Below are 15,829 nucleotides of genomic sequence, written 5' to 3' on the forward strand. Positions count from 1 at the left end.
TTTCATCATAATGACATAAATACAGAAATATATTTGCATTTTATAATAATAATTTAAATTAAAACACAATTTTTTTTATTTTCATGACATAAGTAAAAGTATCACATTTTTCTTTTAAGAGTGTGCCTTTACCTAAGTGGTTTCCTCTATTCTTACACTAAAGAATGCCTTATAACTCTAAGAATCCATTCATTTTATATATAAAAAAATTAATCTATGCTGCATGTTTTTAGTTCCCTTTTGAATAACTGCAAATTATTAATTTCCCATTTTGTACTGTGTAGTGTCATACCTGACACAGTAACTCCCTCATGTACTATTGAGAGAGTTGCAAAGCATTAGTGAAACTTTTTCAGCAGTCATTTTTTCATTGTTGTGAATGTCACATTTTTTGTGAAATATACCCCTGTTGTGGGCAACAAACATCAGTGAGTATATACATTGACCTATAACAGTAAGTATCCTGAGAGACATTAAGAGACCTCTGCAGGATGTTCTGTTAGAGATCCCATATATTAATTCACTATTTGCTTTTTTAAGTTTGAAGACTTTTACAATTCCTGCAGCATTTATCTGTAAGATTATAATACTCTAATAGAATGTAAATATGCAAAATATGACTACAGCATTATTTTTGTGTCAAAAAAGTGAGAAACAGCTCTCAGCACAAAGCATGCTGACCTCTAAGTGTCTTGTCCAGCTGAACAGTTCACTCTTTCCATCTGAACTGTCTAGATGCCTAGGAGTTTGGTTAATTAATTATCTGATAGTTAATATCCATTTCAGGAACTAAGTTTATTTGTTATCTGAAACTGTATAGTGTTAGTTTTTGGAAAATTTAGGGTTAGGCTATTTGCTATGAACCATTTGTGTTCCTTGTAAGTGGCTGTCATGGTTGTATCCTGCATTATGGTGATGGGCACTTTGAACAGAATATTTTCGTAATCAGCGAACATGTCAATTTTGCTCTGTTATTAATTTAATTGGTAGACAATTAATGTAGATCAAGAACTGGTGCAAGGCTTGAGCCCCAGGGATTCTGTATTTTACATTTCCCCAGTCTGAGTTTATTGTTAATTCTGCCTCCATGAAGACAACTCTGTTTCCTACTGTGTAGATAAAATTCCGTCCTTGATGTCACAGTTTGGAAACATTTTTAGCAATGTGTTATGATACACACAGTCAAGTACCTTACAAAGTCACAAAATATCCCCATTGGATACCCTCTGAAATTTAGATCACCTAATATTCCATCCGTACAGCGAAATATAGCTCACTTTGTGGAGAAACCTTACAAGACCTAAAGTGTGTAGCTGTTAGTAAGACATTCTGTGTAGTGTGGTTATAAACCTTACCATGTATTGTTTTCTCAAATACTTTTGAGAACACTACCACCAGAGAGATGGGCTAATGGTTAAATATTACATGCCTCACTCCAGTTTTGTGGATTGGCATCACTGCCTTATGTTTGAGTGTATCTGAAAATATCCCAGTTTTAACCGACTGGTTGCACAAATAGCACCATGTGTGACTGTGATGATGTATCCTACTGATACATCATCATATCCAGGTGAGAAAGCTTGTAAGTCATTTTTTAAAATTTCTTTAGGAGTTGTGATTTTGAAATGAAGTGCTACTTTTCATGCAATTTACATGTAATTAAGTAGCTCTATGGCTTCTGTGGAAGACTGACTGTTATGTTACCCTCTTTCTTCAGCTATAGTGAGAAAAAAATTCATTGAAATCTGAGGCTTCAACTTTTTGTTTATTGTGGCCTCTACCATTACCAGAGGACTGTGACATCCCAGCTTGTTCTGATTTTACGGTCCTGTTTGTCTCTCTTATGATGTTCCATTTAATTTTTACTTTATTGTTTGATGTGTTAATTTTTTTGTGCATAATGCCTCCCTGATTAACCAAGTTATAACAATTCTCAAAGAAAGACGAGATAAAAACCATCTACTTCTTTGTGTGTATTAGCAGTACTTTGAATTTCTCAACTGAAAGAATGAATAGAACAGCCATTCTACATATACATCTATACTCTGGAAACTACCATATGGTGCATGGCAGAGGATACAACCCTTTGTACCAGTTATTAGTATTTCATCCTGTTCCATTCACTTATGAAGCATGGGAAGAATGTTATTTTGAATGCCTCTGAGCATACAGTAATTATCCTTATCTTTATCTTCATGATGCCTATGTGAGCAATACATAAGGGGTTGTAGTATATTCCTAGAGTAATCATTTAAAGCCGGTTCTTGACTCTAAACTTTGTTAATAGACTTTCTCAGGATAGCGTACGTTTATCTTAAAGAGTCTTCCAGTTCAGTTTCTTCTGTATCTCTATGACACTCTCCCATGGAGTAAACAAACCTGTGACAATTCATGTTGCATGCCACTGTATATGTTCAATATCCACTATTAGTCCTATTTAGTATAGGTGCCACACATTTTAGCAATATTCTAAAACTGTTCACACGAGTGATCTGTAAGCAATCTACTTTATAGATTGATTGAACTTCCCTGTTAGGAGTCCCCATTAGCAGTCAACCACTAAACTATAGTTTACCACATGCTTTACCTGTAACTGAACTTATGTGATCATTCCATTTCATATCCCTACAAATTGTTGCACCCAGGTATTTATATGAGTTAATCGATTCCAAGAGTGACTCACTGATATTAAAGCCATAGGATAACACATTTTTTCATTTTGTAAAATGCAAAATTTTATGTTTCTGAACATTTAGAGCAAGTTGCCAATCTCTGCACTACTTTGAAATCTTATTTATGCAGCTTCTTTCAGATAGTACTTCATTATAGGTAAATGCATCATCCTGATTTTATTATTAACATTGCCTACAAGGTCATTAATATACAACATGAACAGCAAGGGTCACAATACCCCTTCCTGGGGCACAATTGAACTTATTTCTACATCTGACTATGACTCTCCATTCAAGATAACGTGTTGCATCCTCCCTACCAAAAAGTCCTCAATCCTGTCACAAATTTCACTCGATACTCTATACAATCATACTATTGACAATAAGCATAGGTGTGGTATCAAGTCATATGCTTTTTGGAAATCAAGAAATACAGAACCTATCTGATTGCTTTGATTCAAGGCTTTCAGTTTGTCATGTGAGGAAAGTGTGACCTGTACAACAAATTGATGTCGAGGATATTGGACAGTAGTCTTGTGTATCACTTCTACTATCCTTCTTGTAGTCAGGTGTGATCTGTGCCTTTTTCCAAGCACTGGGTGTGGTATTTTGTTCAAGAAATCTACAGTAGATTTTAGTTAGAAGAGGGGCTAAGTCAGCCCCAAATTCAGTATAGAATCTGACAGGGTTTCCATTGGGCTCTGGAGCTTTGTTCAATTTTAATGATTTCAGTTGTTTCTCAACATCACTGTTACTAATATTTATTTCATATATCTTTTCAGCAGTATGAAGATTAAATTGGGGCAATTCTCCTAGGTTTTTCTTTGTAAAGTGACATTTGAAAATGTAGTTAAGCATTTCAGCTTTGTCTTTGCAACCCTCAATTTCAGTTCTTTTCTCATTCACTAGGGACTGGACACTAACTTTGGTGCCACTAACAGCATTTACGTATGATCAGAATTTCTTTGAGGTCTATGAAAGATCATTTGACAATATTCTGCTGTGGTAATCACTGAAGGCATCATGCATAGATCTCTTGGCAGCCAAATGTGTTTCATTCAGCATGTCTATCTACAGCCCTGCACTTCGTTTTACACCTATTATGCAGTAATCTGTTTCTTTAGATTTTTCTTTGGAAGTTTCTTTACAGTTACTGAATATGATGGAGGTTCCCTCCCATTATGTACTGGTCTGCTGGGTACCCATCTGTCCAGCGCATGGTCAACTACTCTTTTAAACATGAGCTAGAGTTCCTCTTTATGCTCCTTCCCTGTGCTGAAAGTTTCAGGTTCCTCACTGAGATAGGACACTATTGATTTTTTTTATCTACACTCCTGGAAATAGAAAAAAGAACACATTGACACCGGTGTGTCAGACCCACCGTACTTGCTCCGGACACTGCGAGAGGGCTGTACAAGCAATGATCACACGCACGGCACAGCGGACACACCAGGACCCGCGGTGTTGGCCGTCGAATGGCGCTAGCTGCGCAGCATTTGTGCACCGCCGCCGTCAGTGTCAGCCAGTTTGCCGTGGCATACGGAGCTCCATCACAGTCTTTAACACTGGTAGCATGCCGCGACAGCGTGAACGTGAACCGTATGTGTAGTTGACTGACTTTGAGCGGGGGCGCATAGTGGGCATGCGGGTGGCCAGGTGGACGTACCGCCGAATTGCTCAACACGTGGGGCGTGAGGTCTTCACAGTACATCGATGTTGTTGCCAGTGGCCAGCGGAAGGTGCACGTGCCCGTCGACCTGGGACCGGACCGCAGCGACGCACGGATGCACGCCAAGACCGTAGTATCCTACGCAGTGCCTTAGGGGACCGCACCGCCACTTCCCAGCAAATTAGGGACACTGTTGCTCCTGGGGTATCGGCGAGGACCATTCGCAACCGTCTCCATGAAGCTGGGCTACGGTCCCGCACACCGTTAGGCCGTCTTCCGCTCACGCCCCAACATCGTGCAGCCCGCCTCCAGTGGTGTCGCGACAGGCGTGAATGGAGGGACGAATGGAGACGTGTCGTCTTCAGCGATGAGAGTCGCTTCTGCCTTGGTGCCAATGATGGTCGTATGCGTGTTTGGCGCCATGCAGGTGAGCGCCACAATCAGGACTGCATACGACCGAGGCACACAGGGCCAACACCCGGCATCCTGGTGTGGGGAGCGATCTCCTACACTGGCCGTACACCACTGGTGATCGTCGAGGGGACACTGAATAGTGCACGGTACATCCAAACCGTCATCGAACCCATCGTTCTACCATTCCTAGACCGGCAAGGGAACTTGCTGTTCCAACAGGACAATGCACGTCCGCATGTATCCCGTGCCACCCAACGTGCTCTAGAAGGTGTAAGTCAACTACCCTGGCCAGCAAGATCTCCGGATCTGTCCCCCATTGAGCATGTTTGGGACTGGATGAAGCGTCGTCTCACGCGGTCTGCACGTCCAGCACGAACGCTGGTCCAACTGAGGCTCCAGGTGGAAATGGCATGGCAAGCCGTTCCACAGGACTACATCCAGCATCTCTACGATCGTCTCCATGGGAGAATAGCAGCCTGCATTGCTGCAAAAGGTGGATATACACTGTACTAGTGCCGACATTGTGCATGCTCTGTTGCCTGTGTCTATGTGCCTGTGGTTCTGTCAGTGTGATCATGTGATGTATCTGACCCCAGGAATGTGTCAATCAAGTTTCCCCTTCCTGGGACAATGAATTCACGGTGTTATTATTTCAATTTCCAGGAGTGTAGTTTACTGAACATATTCTGCTTGTTTTAGTTGTCCTTTATTCCCTGGTAATTATAGTAACCACTACCATATCATGGTCACTGATACCTGTTTCATTGTGGACATCCTCAAAGATGTCAGGTCTTTTTGTTGCCAGTAGATCCAATGTATTTCCATTATGAGTGGGGTTCCTACTGATTTGTTCAATGAAGTTTTCAGAGAAGGCATCTAGTAAAGTTTCACAGGATGTCTTATCATGCCCACCATTAACAAAACTTTAATTTTTCCAATTAATTGTTGTATGATTAAAGTCTCCACCATTCATTACAGTATGATTGGGAACTTACTTACAAGTGAACTGAAGTTTTCTCTGAAGGTTTTGGTTATATCAGGAGAGGAATCTGGTGGGTGATAGAAGGATCCAAATCATTATTTTATGCCCACCCCTGATATGAGTCTTGCCCACACACTCTGACATGCAGCTTTAATTTCTACCTTGGTCACTCCGAGTCTCTTGTCTACTGTGACAGAAACACCAACTCCATTTCCGATTTCCTATCCTTTATATATACTCTTAAATTTTTCTCAAAAAGAGCTTCACTGCTCTTCAAGAGTGCTTCAAACTCTGGCACCGTTGTGAATGCTTTGGCAGTTCACCATTAGGCTTAGTACTCTCACTTGTGAGAAGCATTTCTTTCATTCTTACACTGATACTTTTGGATTTTCTACAGCTATCATTATCTGGATTTGGTGGAGAGTCACCCAACTTTAAAAAAAACCAGTCAGCTACCTGAGTGGCAGCCTCTCATGTGTAGTACACACGCGTGACCTATTTAGGGGGACCCTACAGTTCTCGAACCCTACGGCCCAAGTCAAGGCAATCACAGCTTGGCATCACAGAACTTTCAAAGTCTCTGGTTCAGTCTTCCACTTGACTCAGAACCAAAGGGCCACGATCAGTTCTGGGGACAGTGCTGCAAAATTATGGGCACTGCTGAAACTCCGTGTGCAAGGCTGGTGTTCTCAACTTTCTCTACCAGTTTCTGGAACGAACCGAGAATGAGCTCAGATGATGAGCATCATTTTTTGCAAAGAGTGTCACAATCTGCATTTCGTTGCGTTCTCTTCCGTCAATAGCTGCTGGTATAGCCCCTTCAACATGTTAAATGAGGCCCCCAGGCATATGCACTGAGTGCATCTGGTGTTCTTTCCTGTCCCTTGCCGTCATTTCCATAACGGGTACCATCATTTATCACAAGTTTGAACTGCTGACTGACTGATTAATTGAGAAGGTTTATGGGACCATACGTGAGGTCATCAGTCCCACAGTTCAAAAGTTAGGCACAGAAGAAAGAGGGTATACTAAAAGTGGACTGATCTAGTCAGGGGAGTCAAATGATAAAACAATGAAGTTAAAAAAAACACAGTGAAAAACATAAAAGGTGAGACCAAATCTAAAAACTGGAAAAAAGAGGTGGGCTTTCCATTGGGGAGTGGTCATGGGGTCCCAGACTGAGAAGACACAAATAGAGGTCCCAACCACAACCACCATGCCCCTGCTCCAAGAATAAAACAAAACCATATATCTGGAAATAAAAACCACTTTCATGGAGGAAACTGAGGGCCAGTTCAACCATCTGTCAGTCATCTGCTAATGTTAAATTTAAGGAATTGGGAAGACTACACTTAGTATGAGGGGCCAAAAGAAGGGGACATTCCACCAATACATTGGATGCTATCAGTATGGCTCCACAATCACATTGTGGGGATGGTTCGTTATGTAGGAGGAAACAGTGGGTGAGCCTGGTACAACCAATGCATAGACAGCATAAAACAGTGGACTCCTCCTAAGAGGAGCAGAAGGAAGAGCACCAAACTGAAGTAGACTCCTTGATTGTGCAGAGTTTATTACTACGAGTAGTAGTGCAACAGATGTCATTCGATTTTTACGCAAACAGAGATTTGATGCAGATCTGCATATCCATAGCTGGAATCGTGAAAGGGAATGACAGGTAAGTATCTGCTTCTCCAGCCACACAATCAGGCAGTTCATTCCCAGGGCTGCCCACATGACTTGGTACCCAGAGAAACACAACTGGGCAGGTGGCATGGCCAAGGACAGAGAGAAGGTCATGGGTAGCAGAGACCAAAGGGTGACTAGAGTTGATAGCCTGCAGGCTGCTTATTGAGACTGAACAAATTAAAACAGTGTGGGGGGAGGCCTGGGAAACAAAATGGAGGGCTCTGTGAATGGCTAGAAGCTCTGCTGCAAACACACTACATGATCCTGGCAATAAATGGTGTTCTAAGCCAGTAGGAGACTCTAAAGCATATCCCACCTTATTGACTGTCTTAGAACCATCAGTGTAGATGATGATGGCACCATGGAGCTCTGCAAGGTGGGCGGATAAGAGACGCCAACGAACCACAGTGGCGACAGAGGTCTCAGGACCCTGGAATACGTCGGTCCTGATCCCTTGTCCAGGCACCATCCAAGGATATGGGATAAAAGACACAAGGTGCATTCCAGTCAGTGGAGATGGAGATCCTGAGACAAGTGAGACACATGCCAACCGGCAATCTCACCCGTGGGTGGATGTCAGGAGGGAGACATCCCTCATTGGCAAAGAGGACAGGGTACACGGGACGGTCAGGGAATTGGCGAATGGCGATAGCATAAGGAACCGGGAGTTGGCTCTGTCACATCTGTAGAGGAGGAATCCCTGCTTCTGTGAGGAGACTGTCAATGGGACTAGTGCAAAAGGCAGCAATAGCCAGATGCACCCCACAATGGTGAACAGTTTGAAGCAGTTGCAAAGTGGAAGGAGCTGCTGAGCTATAAACCTGACTCCCATAACCTAGTCTGGACAAGACTAGACCACAGTAAAGATGGGGAAGAGTGATATGGTCTGCACCCCAAGATGTGTGGGCCAGGAGGCAGAGAGCATTAAACTTTGGCACGCATGTAGTCTTTAGTTGACAAATATGGAGCAGCTATGTCAGCTTTTTATAAACTGGCAGTTAGTAAAAGCCTGTTGGATGGCTGTTTCCAACCTGAGTAAATGGTCAGTTGGAGATCATCCTGCCCAGAAGCCACACTGATACAGGGACAAAAGGCCCCGAGATTCGGGGACCCAACAAACTGAAGCTAATCATCCTCTAGAGCAGTTTATGAAGTACATTCATCAGACTAACTGAGTGGTAGTTGTTGAGAGACTTGAACTGCTGATGGTTAATAGACCACTACCCTTTTGCATTTGCTGCGTCCTGACACCAGACAAAACAGGTTTCCTCAAAACAAGTGAAGTGATTCCTGCTGGCTCAGTTTCAGTTTCCATGAAAGACAGCACCTCAGACTTGTTGATTAAGGAGGTTGGTACAACGCCCCGAGTCCTCCCTGGTTCCCATCCACCATATACAGGACACCTGGATCTACCATCGACACACCACTCCCACTCAAGTTATTGAGTAATGACAAATCCTGTACTTTCTGCGTAGGAGACAGGATCCACAGGACAGGGTGGTACTTAAGATACCTCTGACACATGTATCACAGGTACAAGACTCTTGGGAGCTCTTCCAACATACTGATTCACAGCAGCTGGCATCTCCTTATAATTTTAAAGTTTTTCAGTGTATTTCTCTCTTGATACAATTAAGTAATCAATCAATCAATCAATAAGTTAAAAATATTTCTGCATTATTAGGATGGATAAGCCCCACATAATATTCTTATGACACACTTCTTTTGTGAAATGAAAACCTTCTTTCCAAAATATAAGATAACAAGAATATTTTAACATGTGGTACAAACATACAAAAAGACTAAGAGAATTTGTCACTAAATCTATTGTTTACCCATTTTAAACAACCTATTTCCTTCAGTTAAAATTCTCATCTATGTGTGTATACAAAATTTATATTATCCAATTTACATAATTGACTAAGATGTGCTTTCTGAATGTTAAGGGATAAACTACTTACACAAAATCACCTTCATTTCAGTCTTTCTTTGAAATGATAATGTGTCTTTTCCCTTGTTATTTTATCATTATTATAACTGATAATAATACCAGTATGTCTGTGAAAAAATAATTAATTCGTCTACTTGTAAATGAAATAAAACAACGTTCAGTTGTATGGGAAACATTAAAAAACATTGCATGTTTGAAGTAGGAAATATTACTCACCAGATGTTGAAAATGAGCAGCACGGCAGGTATGTTTGAAGTAGGAAATATTACTCACCAGATGTTGAAAATGAGCACCACGGCAGGTATCGATATGGCTAGCTGCAGTTTCTGCCAATCACGCAGATAGTACGCAATGACAGGTAGTGTAAGCTGCCCCAGTGGGTACGACATATTGTAGAGCAAGCTCAGCAGTGTGCGGTAAGTTGGGTGGCAGACTTCTGTCACTGCAACACCAGAAGTGGCACATGGGATCTACTCTGGTTGGTTGAAGCGAAACATGTACATGTGACAAATGCATAAATGCATGAATGATTTCCACAGAGAAATTCATAAAACACCTATGTATCACAAAAGTGTACTATACCAACCCAAAATCCTCTACAGTGCTCTCCCCAAAGAACTAAAAATAATGCCAAAACTGTACATATTTAAAAGAGAATTAAAAAACATGTTATTGAGCAATAGTTTTTACAGTATTGAAGAGTTTATGAATCATTGACAATAAAAGTGCAGTTAATATTTCCCTGATATAATAAATATGTGTAATTGCTCACATTTAAATACTTGCTGTTTCTATGAAAGTGTGAGACAGTGTTAATGTAAGAATGGAAATAATCTTTGATGTGAGAATCACTAGCTTTTTTTGTGTTGTTACCCTACTTGTGTATTTTTATGTTAATGTTCTAATAGTTCTATTAAAATTGTAATGTGTAAGTGACAAGTAAATTCAATTATAAATTTTCATGTACATGTATTTTAAATTGTAATGTTTATTGACAAGTTCTATGTCATTTTGATGTTATACTGCAAGGATGCTAATAAATTGAATTGAACTGAATTGAATAGTGGCCAGCTGGTGTGGTTTCCTTGCCAAAATGCTTAAGGTTACTCCCTTGTGAGAGGACACGAACAGTGGCATTCCATACAAGGCTGCAGACATTTCATGTCTACTGGAGCCTGTGCTAAGCCAGGCAGAGTTTCTCAGCATACACCAGTGGGCACACAAATCCCATATTGAGAGTTATCCTAATGAATGACACAAATGCAGTCACAAAGTTTGTCAGCTATGTTCACAGATTACTGTGACAGTGGAATCTCATTATATTATCTTACTTTATTCATATGATGATGGACATTTCAGTATGACAATTAGGAGTGCAGCATTATTAAACTCGATTGTTTTATCTGCTCTCAATGCACATTAGAGCATTTAGCAAAGTTCTACAGAGGATTATAGAGGGATAATAGTGTGAGGACACTGGAAGAGCTAAATATTAACATTCTGAATGGAGAAGTGCAGCATGGATGAGTGGATATTTTAACACTGAAACATCAATAACCAACAGAATTGCATTCCTAAAATTTAGTATAATAATAATAATAATAATAATAATAATAATAGATTTATTCAACATCAAATGGTACACTGCACATGTACAAAGAAACAGTAATGATTAAAGTTATTTGTACAATACACAAGACACATTCTTCTGAATAAGTCATTCATTTACAACAAAATTACAATAAGGTGTTTACTTATTTCTATTCACATAATTTCACACAGCATTTGTTGTTCTTCATATAAGTATGGTACTCTTCTAATGTGTAGAAAGGGTGTTTTACTAAAAATTTCTTAAGCTGATGTTTCAGTTTAATTGTAGGAAGAGCCATGACTGCTCTAGGCAGTGCATTAGCTAATTTTATACCTGCATACTGAGGCCCCTTTTCGTAAAGTGCTGTTCTGTGGCTGCCAATGTAAAATCTTTCTTTATTTCTAGTATTGTACTGGTGGAAATCTGAATAAGTGTTTGGGTGCAGTCTTTTCGCAAGCAATATGGCTTTTAGAATGTATGTGTTTATAACAGTTAACACCTCTGTTTTTGGAAACAAGTTACGACAAGATTCCCTATATTTTGCTCCACAGATTATTCTCACACCCCTTTTTTGAAGAATGAGTAGCTTATCTGGATTAGCTTTGGTTGTTGCCCCCCAAATTTCAATACCGTAGTTCAATTGAGAGGAGAAAAGAGCATGGTATGCAGTCTTTAGGACTACGGTGTCTCTACAGAACTTGCTAATAGAACTGATTGCAAATATATTTTTTGACAACTTAGTTGCTAGAGAGTCAATATGTGTGTCCCATTTCAGGTTGCTTTGGATTGTTACACCAAGGAATTTTACACTAGACTCTTTCTTTACCAATTCGTTGCCCATGTATAATTTAATTTCATTATTCAAAGTACTTTTGTTAAACTCCATCAAACATTTTTTACTGGTGCTTACATTTAAGTGGCTTTCATTAAAAAACTGAACAATTTCTTTTGTCACATTATTACACTCGGCCTCTAGTTCATTACACGATTCCTTTTACATACAATGGACGTGTCATCGGCATACAGAACAATTTTGGAATTTGTAGTACAGTATTTAATATCATTTACATAGATCAAGAAGAGAAGGGGGCCCAATACCGAGCCCTGGGGCACCCCATATTTTATGCAAGTGATCTCTGATTTGTAGACACCACTTTCCGTTTTAAGTAGAACAAACTGCTTTCTATTGCTCATATAACACTTTATTAGGTCATAAGCAGGGCCTCTAATGCCAATGTTCCATAGCTTGTCTAATAGGATGTCAACATTCACACAATCAAAGGCTTTTTCCAGGTCTAGGTATACACCTGCCACATGTTCCTTGCTTTCGATACTCCCTAACACCTCTTCAATTAGTTGAGCAGCTGCAGTGCTAGTTGATTTACCTTTAACGAATCCATTTTGATTTTCGAACATCAGGTTGTGTTTGTTAAGAAAGTTTATAATCCTGTTGTATATAACTTTCTCAACTATTTTGGAAAAGACAGGAAGGATTGAGACTGGTCTGTAGTTTTCTATTTTGTTGTTGTCACCTTTCTTAAAATGGGTGTTACCTGTGCTATTTTTAGTCTGTCTGGAAAGGTGCCTGATTATATTATATTGTTGACTGCTGCAGACAGAGGTACAGAGACATTTTGGCTACAGGCTTTTAAAACATTAGTATTTAGGCCATCATGCCCAGCTGAATTAGAGGGTTTTAGAGAGCTAATGATGCCCATTATTTCTGCACAGTTTGTGGGGGCTAGATATATACTATGGTCACATGTATTACCTTTAGAACTGTAGTGCATGTTTTTATGTTTGTCATTTATGGCTTCCCCTACGGAAGAAAAATATTCATTAAAAATATTTGCAATTTCCAGTTGGTCTTTTATGAGCATGCCATTGTGGTTAATAGTAAAGTCCATACAGGATTTGTCATTGCCGGTTCTAAAACTGTTAATGACTGCCCAGATGCCAGTAGTTACGTTGTGTGAGTTTTGAAGCTTATTTGCAACATAGTTGCTCCTGGTCTGTGTAAGTAAGTCCTTATAGTGTGCTTGATATATTTCCAAGGCTTCCTTTAGGTCAGGAATCTCTCTATTATTCAGCATTGCACTGTGGAGTAGTTTTAATTTTTCCCTCGCTTCAGTGACATTACTATTTACCTAAATATTTTTGTTTACATTTTTTGTTTGTTTCATTTTTGTGATTACAACTGGGCATGTGGTATCAAAGCAGTAATAGAAGTCAGCAGCAAAGTTATTATATGAAAAGCTATTATTTTCAAACCATTTTATTTGTGCCAGCATCCAGTTTAGTCTATTTATGTTGTCATTATACATTATTCTTTTAGTTACCAACTGTTGCTTTGTGGTGACAGTGGGGGCTCATGGCGTTCCAATTTAAGCTGTACTGCATGGTGATCTGAGATTGCTAGTTTTAAAACCGATTTCCAATTGGATAGTGTGTTCACTTACATACAGCCATTGTAATGCCACTTCTTTGATTTTCATAGGAGTCTCATCCCACAGTGGATCACTAGGAGGCATAAGACCTTAAGAGCATATTGAGTTTGTAAAGAGGGCTGCATGGGACACATTAAAGCAGGTAATTGCTGCTCATCTCCTTTATGAGTCTGAGGCCAATGTAGATTTTGAAGTACATTTACTAGCAGAACTCTGACAGTCTGCACAATGGCGGGCATCTCCTCCCTCCTTACACCATGTTAGCCATAGTTAACTGAGATGAGATGCAAGACTAGAATATTCAGGATCTATATATGAAGAACAAGACTGCTCACAATGTGAAAAATCACTGGCAATGTTACTGGGACCAAAAAAACAGCATTTACAAGTGAGTTGGTCTGAGTACGGAAAGCTCAATATGAGTAATGTGTCACAATTACTGGAGCAGACCATATGCAATCTAATCAGAATGGATCAGAGGAGATGGAGATGATAGTCCTTCAAAAACTATGCAACTAATAACAACACATACTCTCTCAATTACTGAAGCTGAATGGTTGCATCTGTTTCCAAACATAGCATTCACCATTTCAACTACTGAACCAGGTGTTGAAGGCTCAGAAGCCAATGGAAATAGACAACTAGCACCACCAGCACCACCACCACCACCACCACCACCACCACCACCATCACATCTGTGGTGGTTGATGAACTTACACTGTCTAGCCTGGTGGTACATTACTGGAATTGTGTTTGCCCTCATCACTAGGGGGTGGATATGCCTAAGGGTTTTATATGTTTCAAACAATGCAGGGGCACTCCATAGCTATAGTATCATCACACAATGAGAGTTTGATGCAGAGACCAAGTGAGGTGGCATAGTGGTAATAGACTGAAATGTAGCAAGTTTGGAAACTTGCTTCATTTGTTATATTTTCTGCTCCCACAAATAAGTAAAATTTTTCACTCTTTTGTTCTATATCTAATGCAGCTGCACATGTAACATGTAATACGTACTGACGTGTCAAATCGTTATTTATAATAAGTTCCCTTTAAATTTACAGTTCAGTTATTTATATTCATCTTCCTGATTGCAATGATCCAAGTGGCTTTACTGGAAGACTGAGTAATTAAAAGGTACAGCTAATTGAAGTTACAACAACATCAAATAATTAGAAAATGTTTTAAGCTAATGGGAAGCATAGGAGGTCCCAGTACCACTCATTTGAAAGCAGCTATTTCCAACTTTTTCAAGAACATATTCTAGTTATCTAAAATTAACTAACTTATGAAATAATGTTCAGAATGATTTTCTTATGGAAAACTAAAGATATTACTATAAAAGATTGTCATTCAATATTGTATTTTATACCTTATTCGCCTGCAACATCAGTTTCTTTACATTTTGTAAATTTTAATTGTAACATCAAAATTGTACAAAATTAATAATGCTTTATTTTGGAAGCTATTGTTAAAATTCTATATAAGGCGATGCAGAGAGGCTTTGAGTTAGTTGTTGAGTTGTTGTTTTGTCAGTCAGTTTTTGAAGTTACTTTTGGAACTCAAAGAGATCAGTGAAGTCTGTCCGTGTTTTGTTTACATGATGAGTGTGCAGTTGGCATGTCAATTAATGTGAATAAAATTTTGTGAAGCCTGAAAATTTCCCGTTCCTTCATCAATGGATGAGGCAGAAGAAACTTAAGTAACATTCAACATGAATCATTACAATCCCTCCCCCAAAATGGTTAGTCTGTGACTGGTCAACATACAGATAATATCATTATGTCAGTTCATGTGAAAATCTGCACTTAGCTGATCTGATGCTAACATATCAGTGTCAGTATAAAAATGTCCATGGTAAGGAAGTGAATGCTAAAAATCTATGCAGTCTTAAGTTTGCACCCCAACATCATAAGAGCAACAACTATTTATGTAAACATGATGTAGGCCACACAATATATGAATTTCAAAAGTGGCTCATCCCACTTTATTTGCACTATAATGTTGTCAATGGCTAGTTTCAGTGGAAACCACATAATGTCTTAGGGTCTTATGAGCTAGTAAATACTTAATCTGAAAATGCTTACAATCCACAAAAACTATTTACTACTATATTACTATAAGTTAATTACTGTGCACTGCTACTTTCACATTCCTGTCACTATACTTTATGGTATTGTGAAGTTCAACAAATGCTCTGATTAATGGCTAGTTGAGTTTTCTTCTGGGCATGTTTGCAAAGGAAGAAATGTGTGTCTCCTTGACTGTGTAAACTGCAATCTATAAAACTTGAAATAGTCATCAGCAGCATTACAGTGCAAATAAAGTGGGATGAATCACTTTTAAAATTCATCTATTGTGTGGTCTACATCATTTGCAACTACCCTGCACGGTAAAAGTTTCCAGAATATCTT

General features: G+C 39.4%; 1 protein-coding gene across 2 annotated transcripts in view; it reads right to left on the minus strand.

The window, feature by feature from the left end:
• LOC126203814 (organic cation transporter protein) overlaps positions 1-15,829 on the minus strand; it is a 514,638-nt gene that overhangs the window by 33,838 nt on the left and 464,971 nt on the right. For both annotated transcript variants that reach the window (XM_049938182.1, XM_049938183.1), the window contains exon 6: positions 9,651-9,819. In XM_049938182.1, the coding sequence (XP_049794139.1) occupies positions 9,651-9,819 (169 nt within the window). The remainder of the gene's footprint in view (positions 1-9,650; positions 9,820-15,829) is intronic.

The sequence above is a fragment of the Schistocerca nitens genome, chromosome 9, assembly GCF_023898315.1.
Source record: "Schistocerca nitens isolate TAMUIC-IGC-003100 chromosome 9, iqSchNite1.1, whole genome shotgun sequence".
NCBI classification, from domain to species: Eukaryota; Metazoa; Arthropoda; class Insecta; order Orthoptera; family Acrididae; genus Schistocerca; species Schistocerca nitens.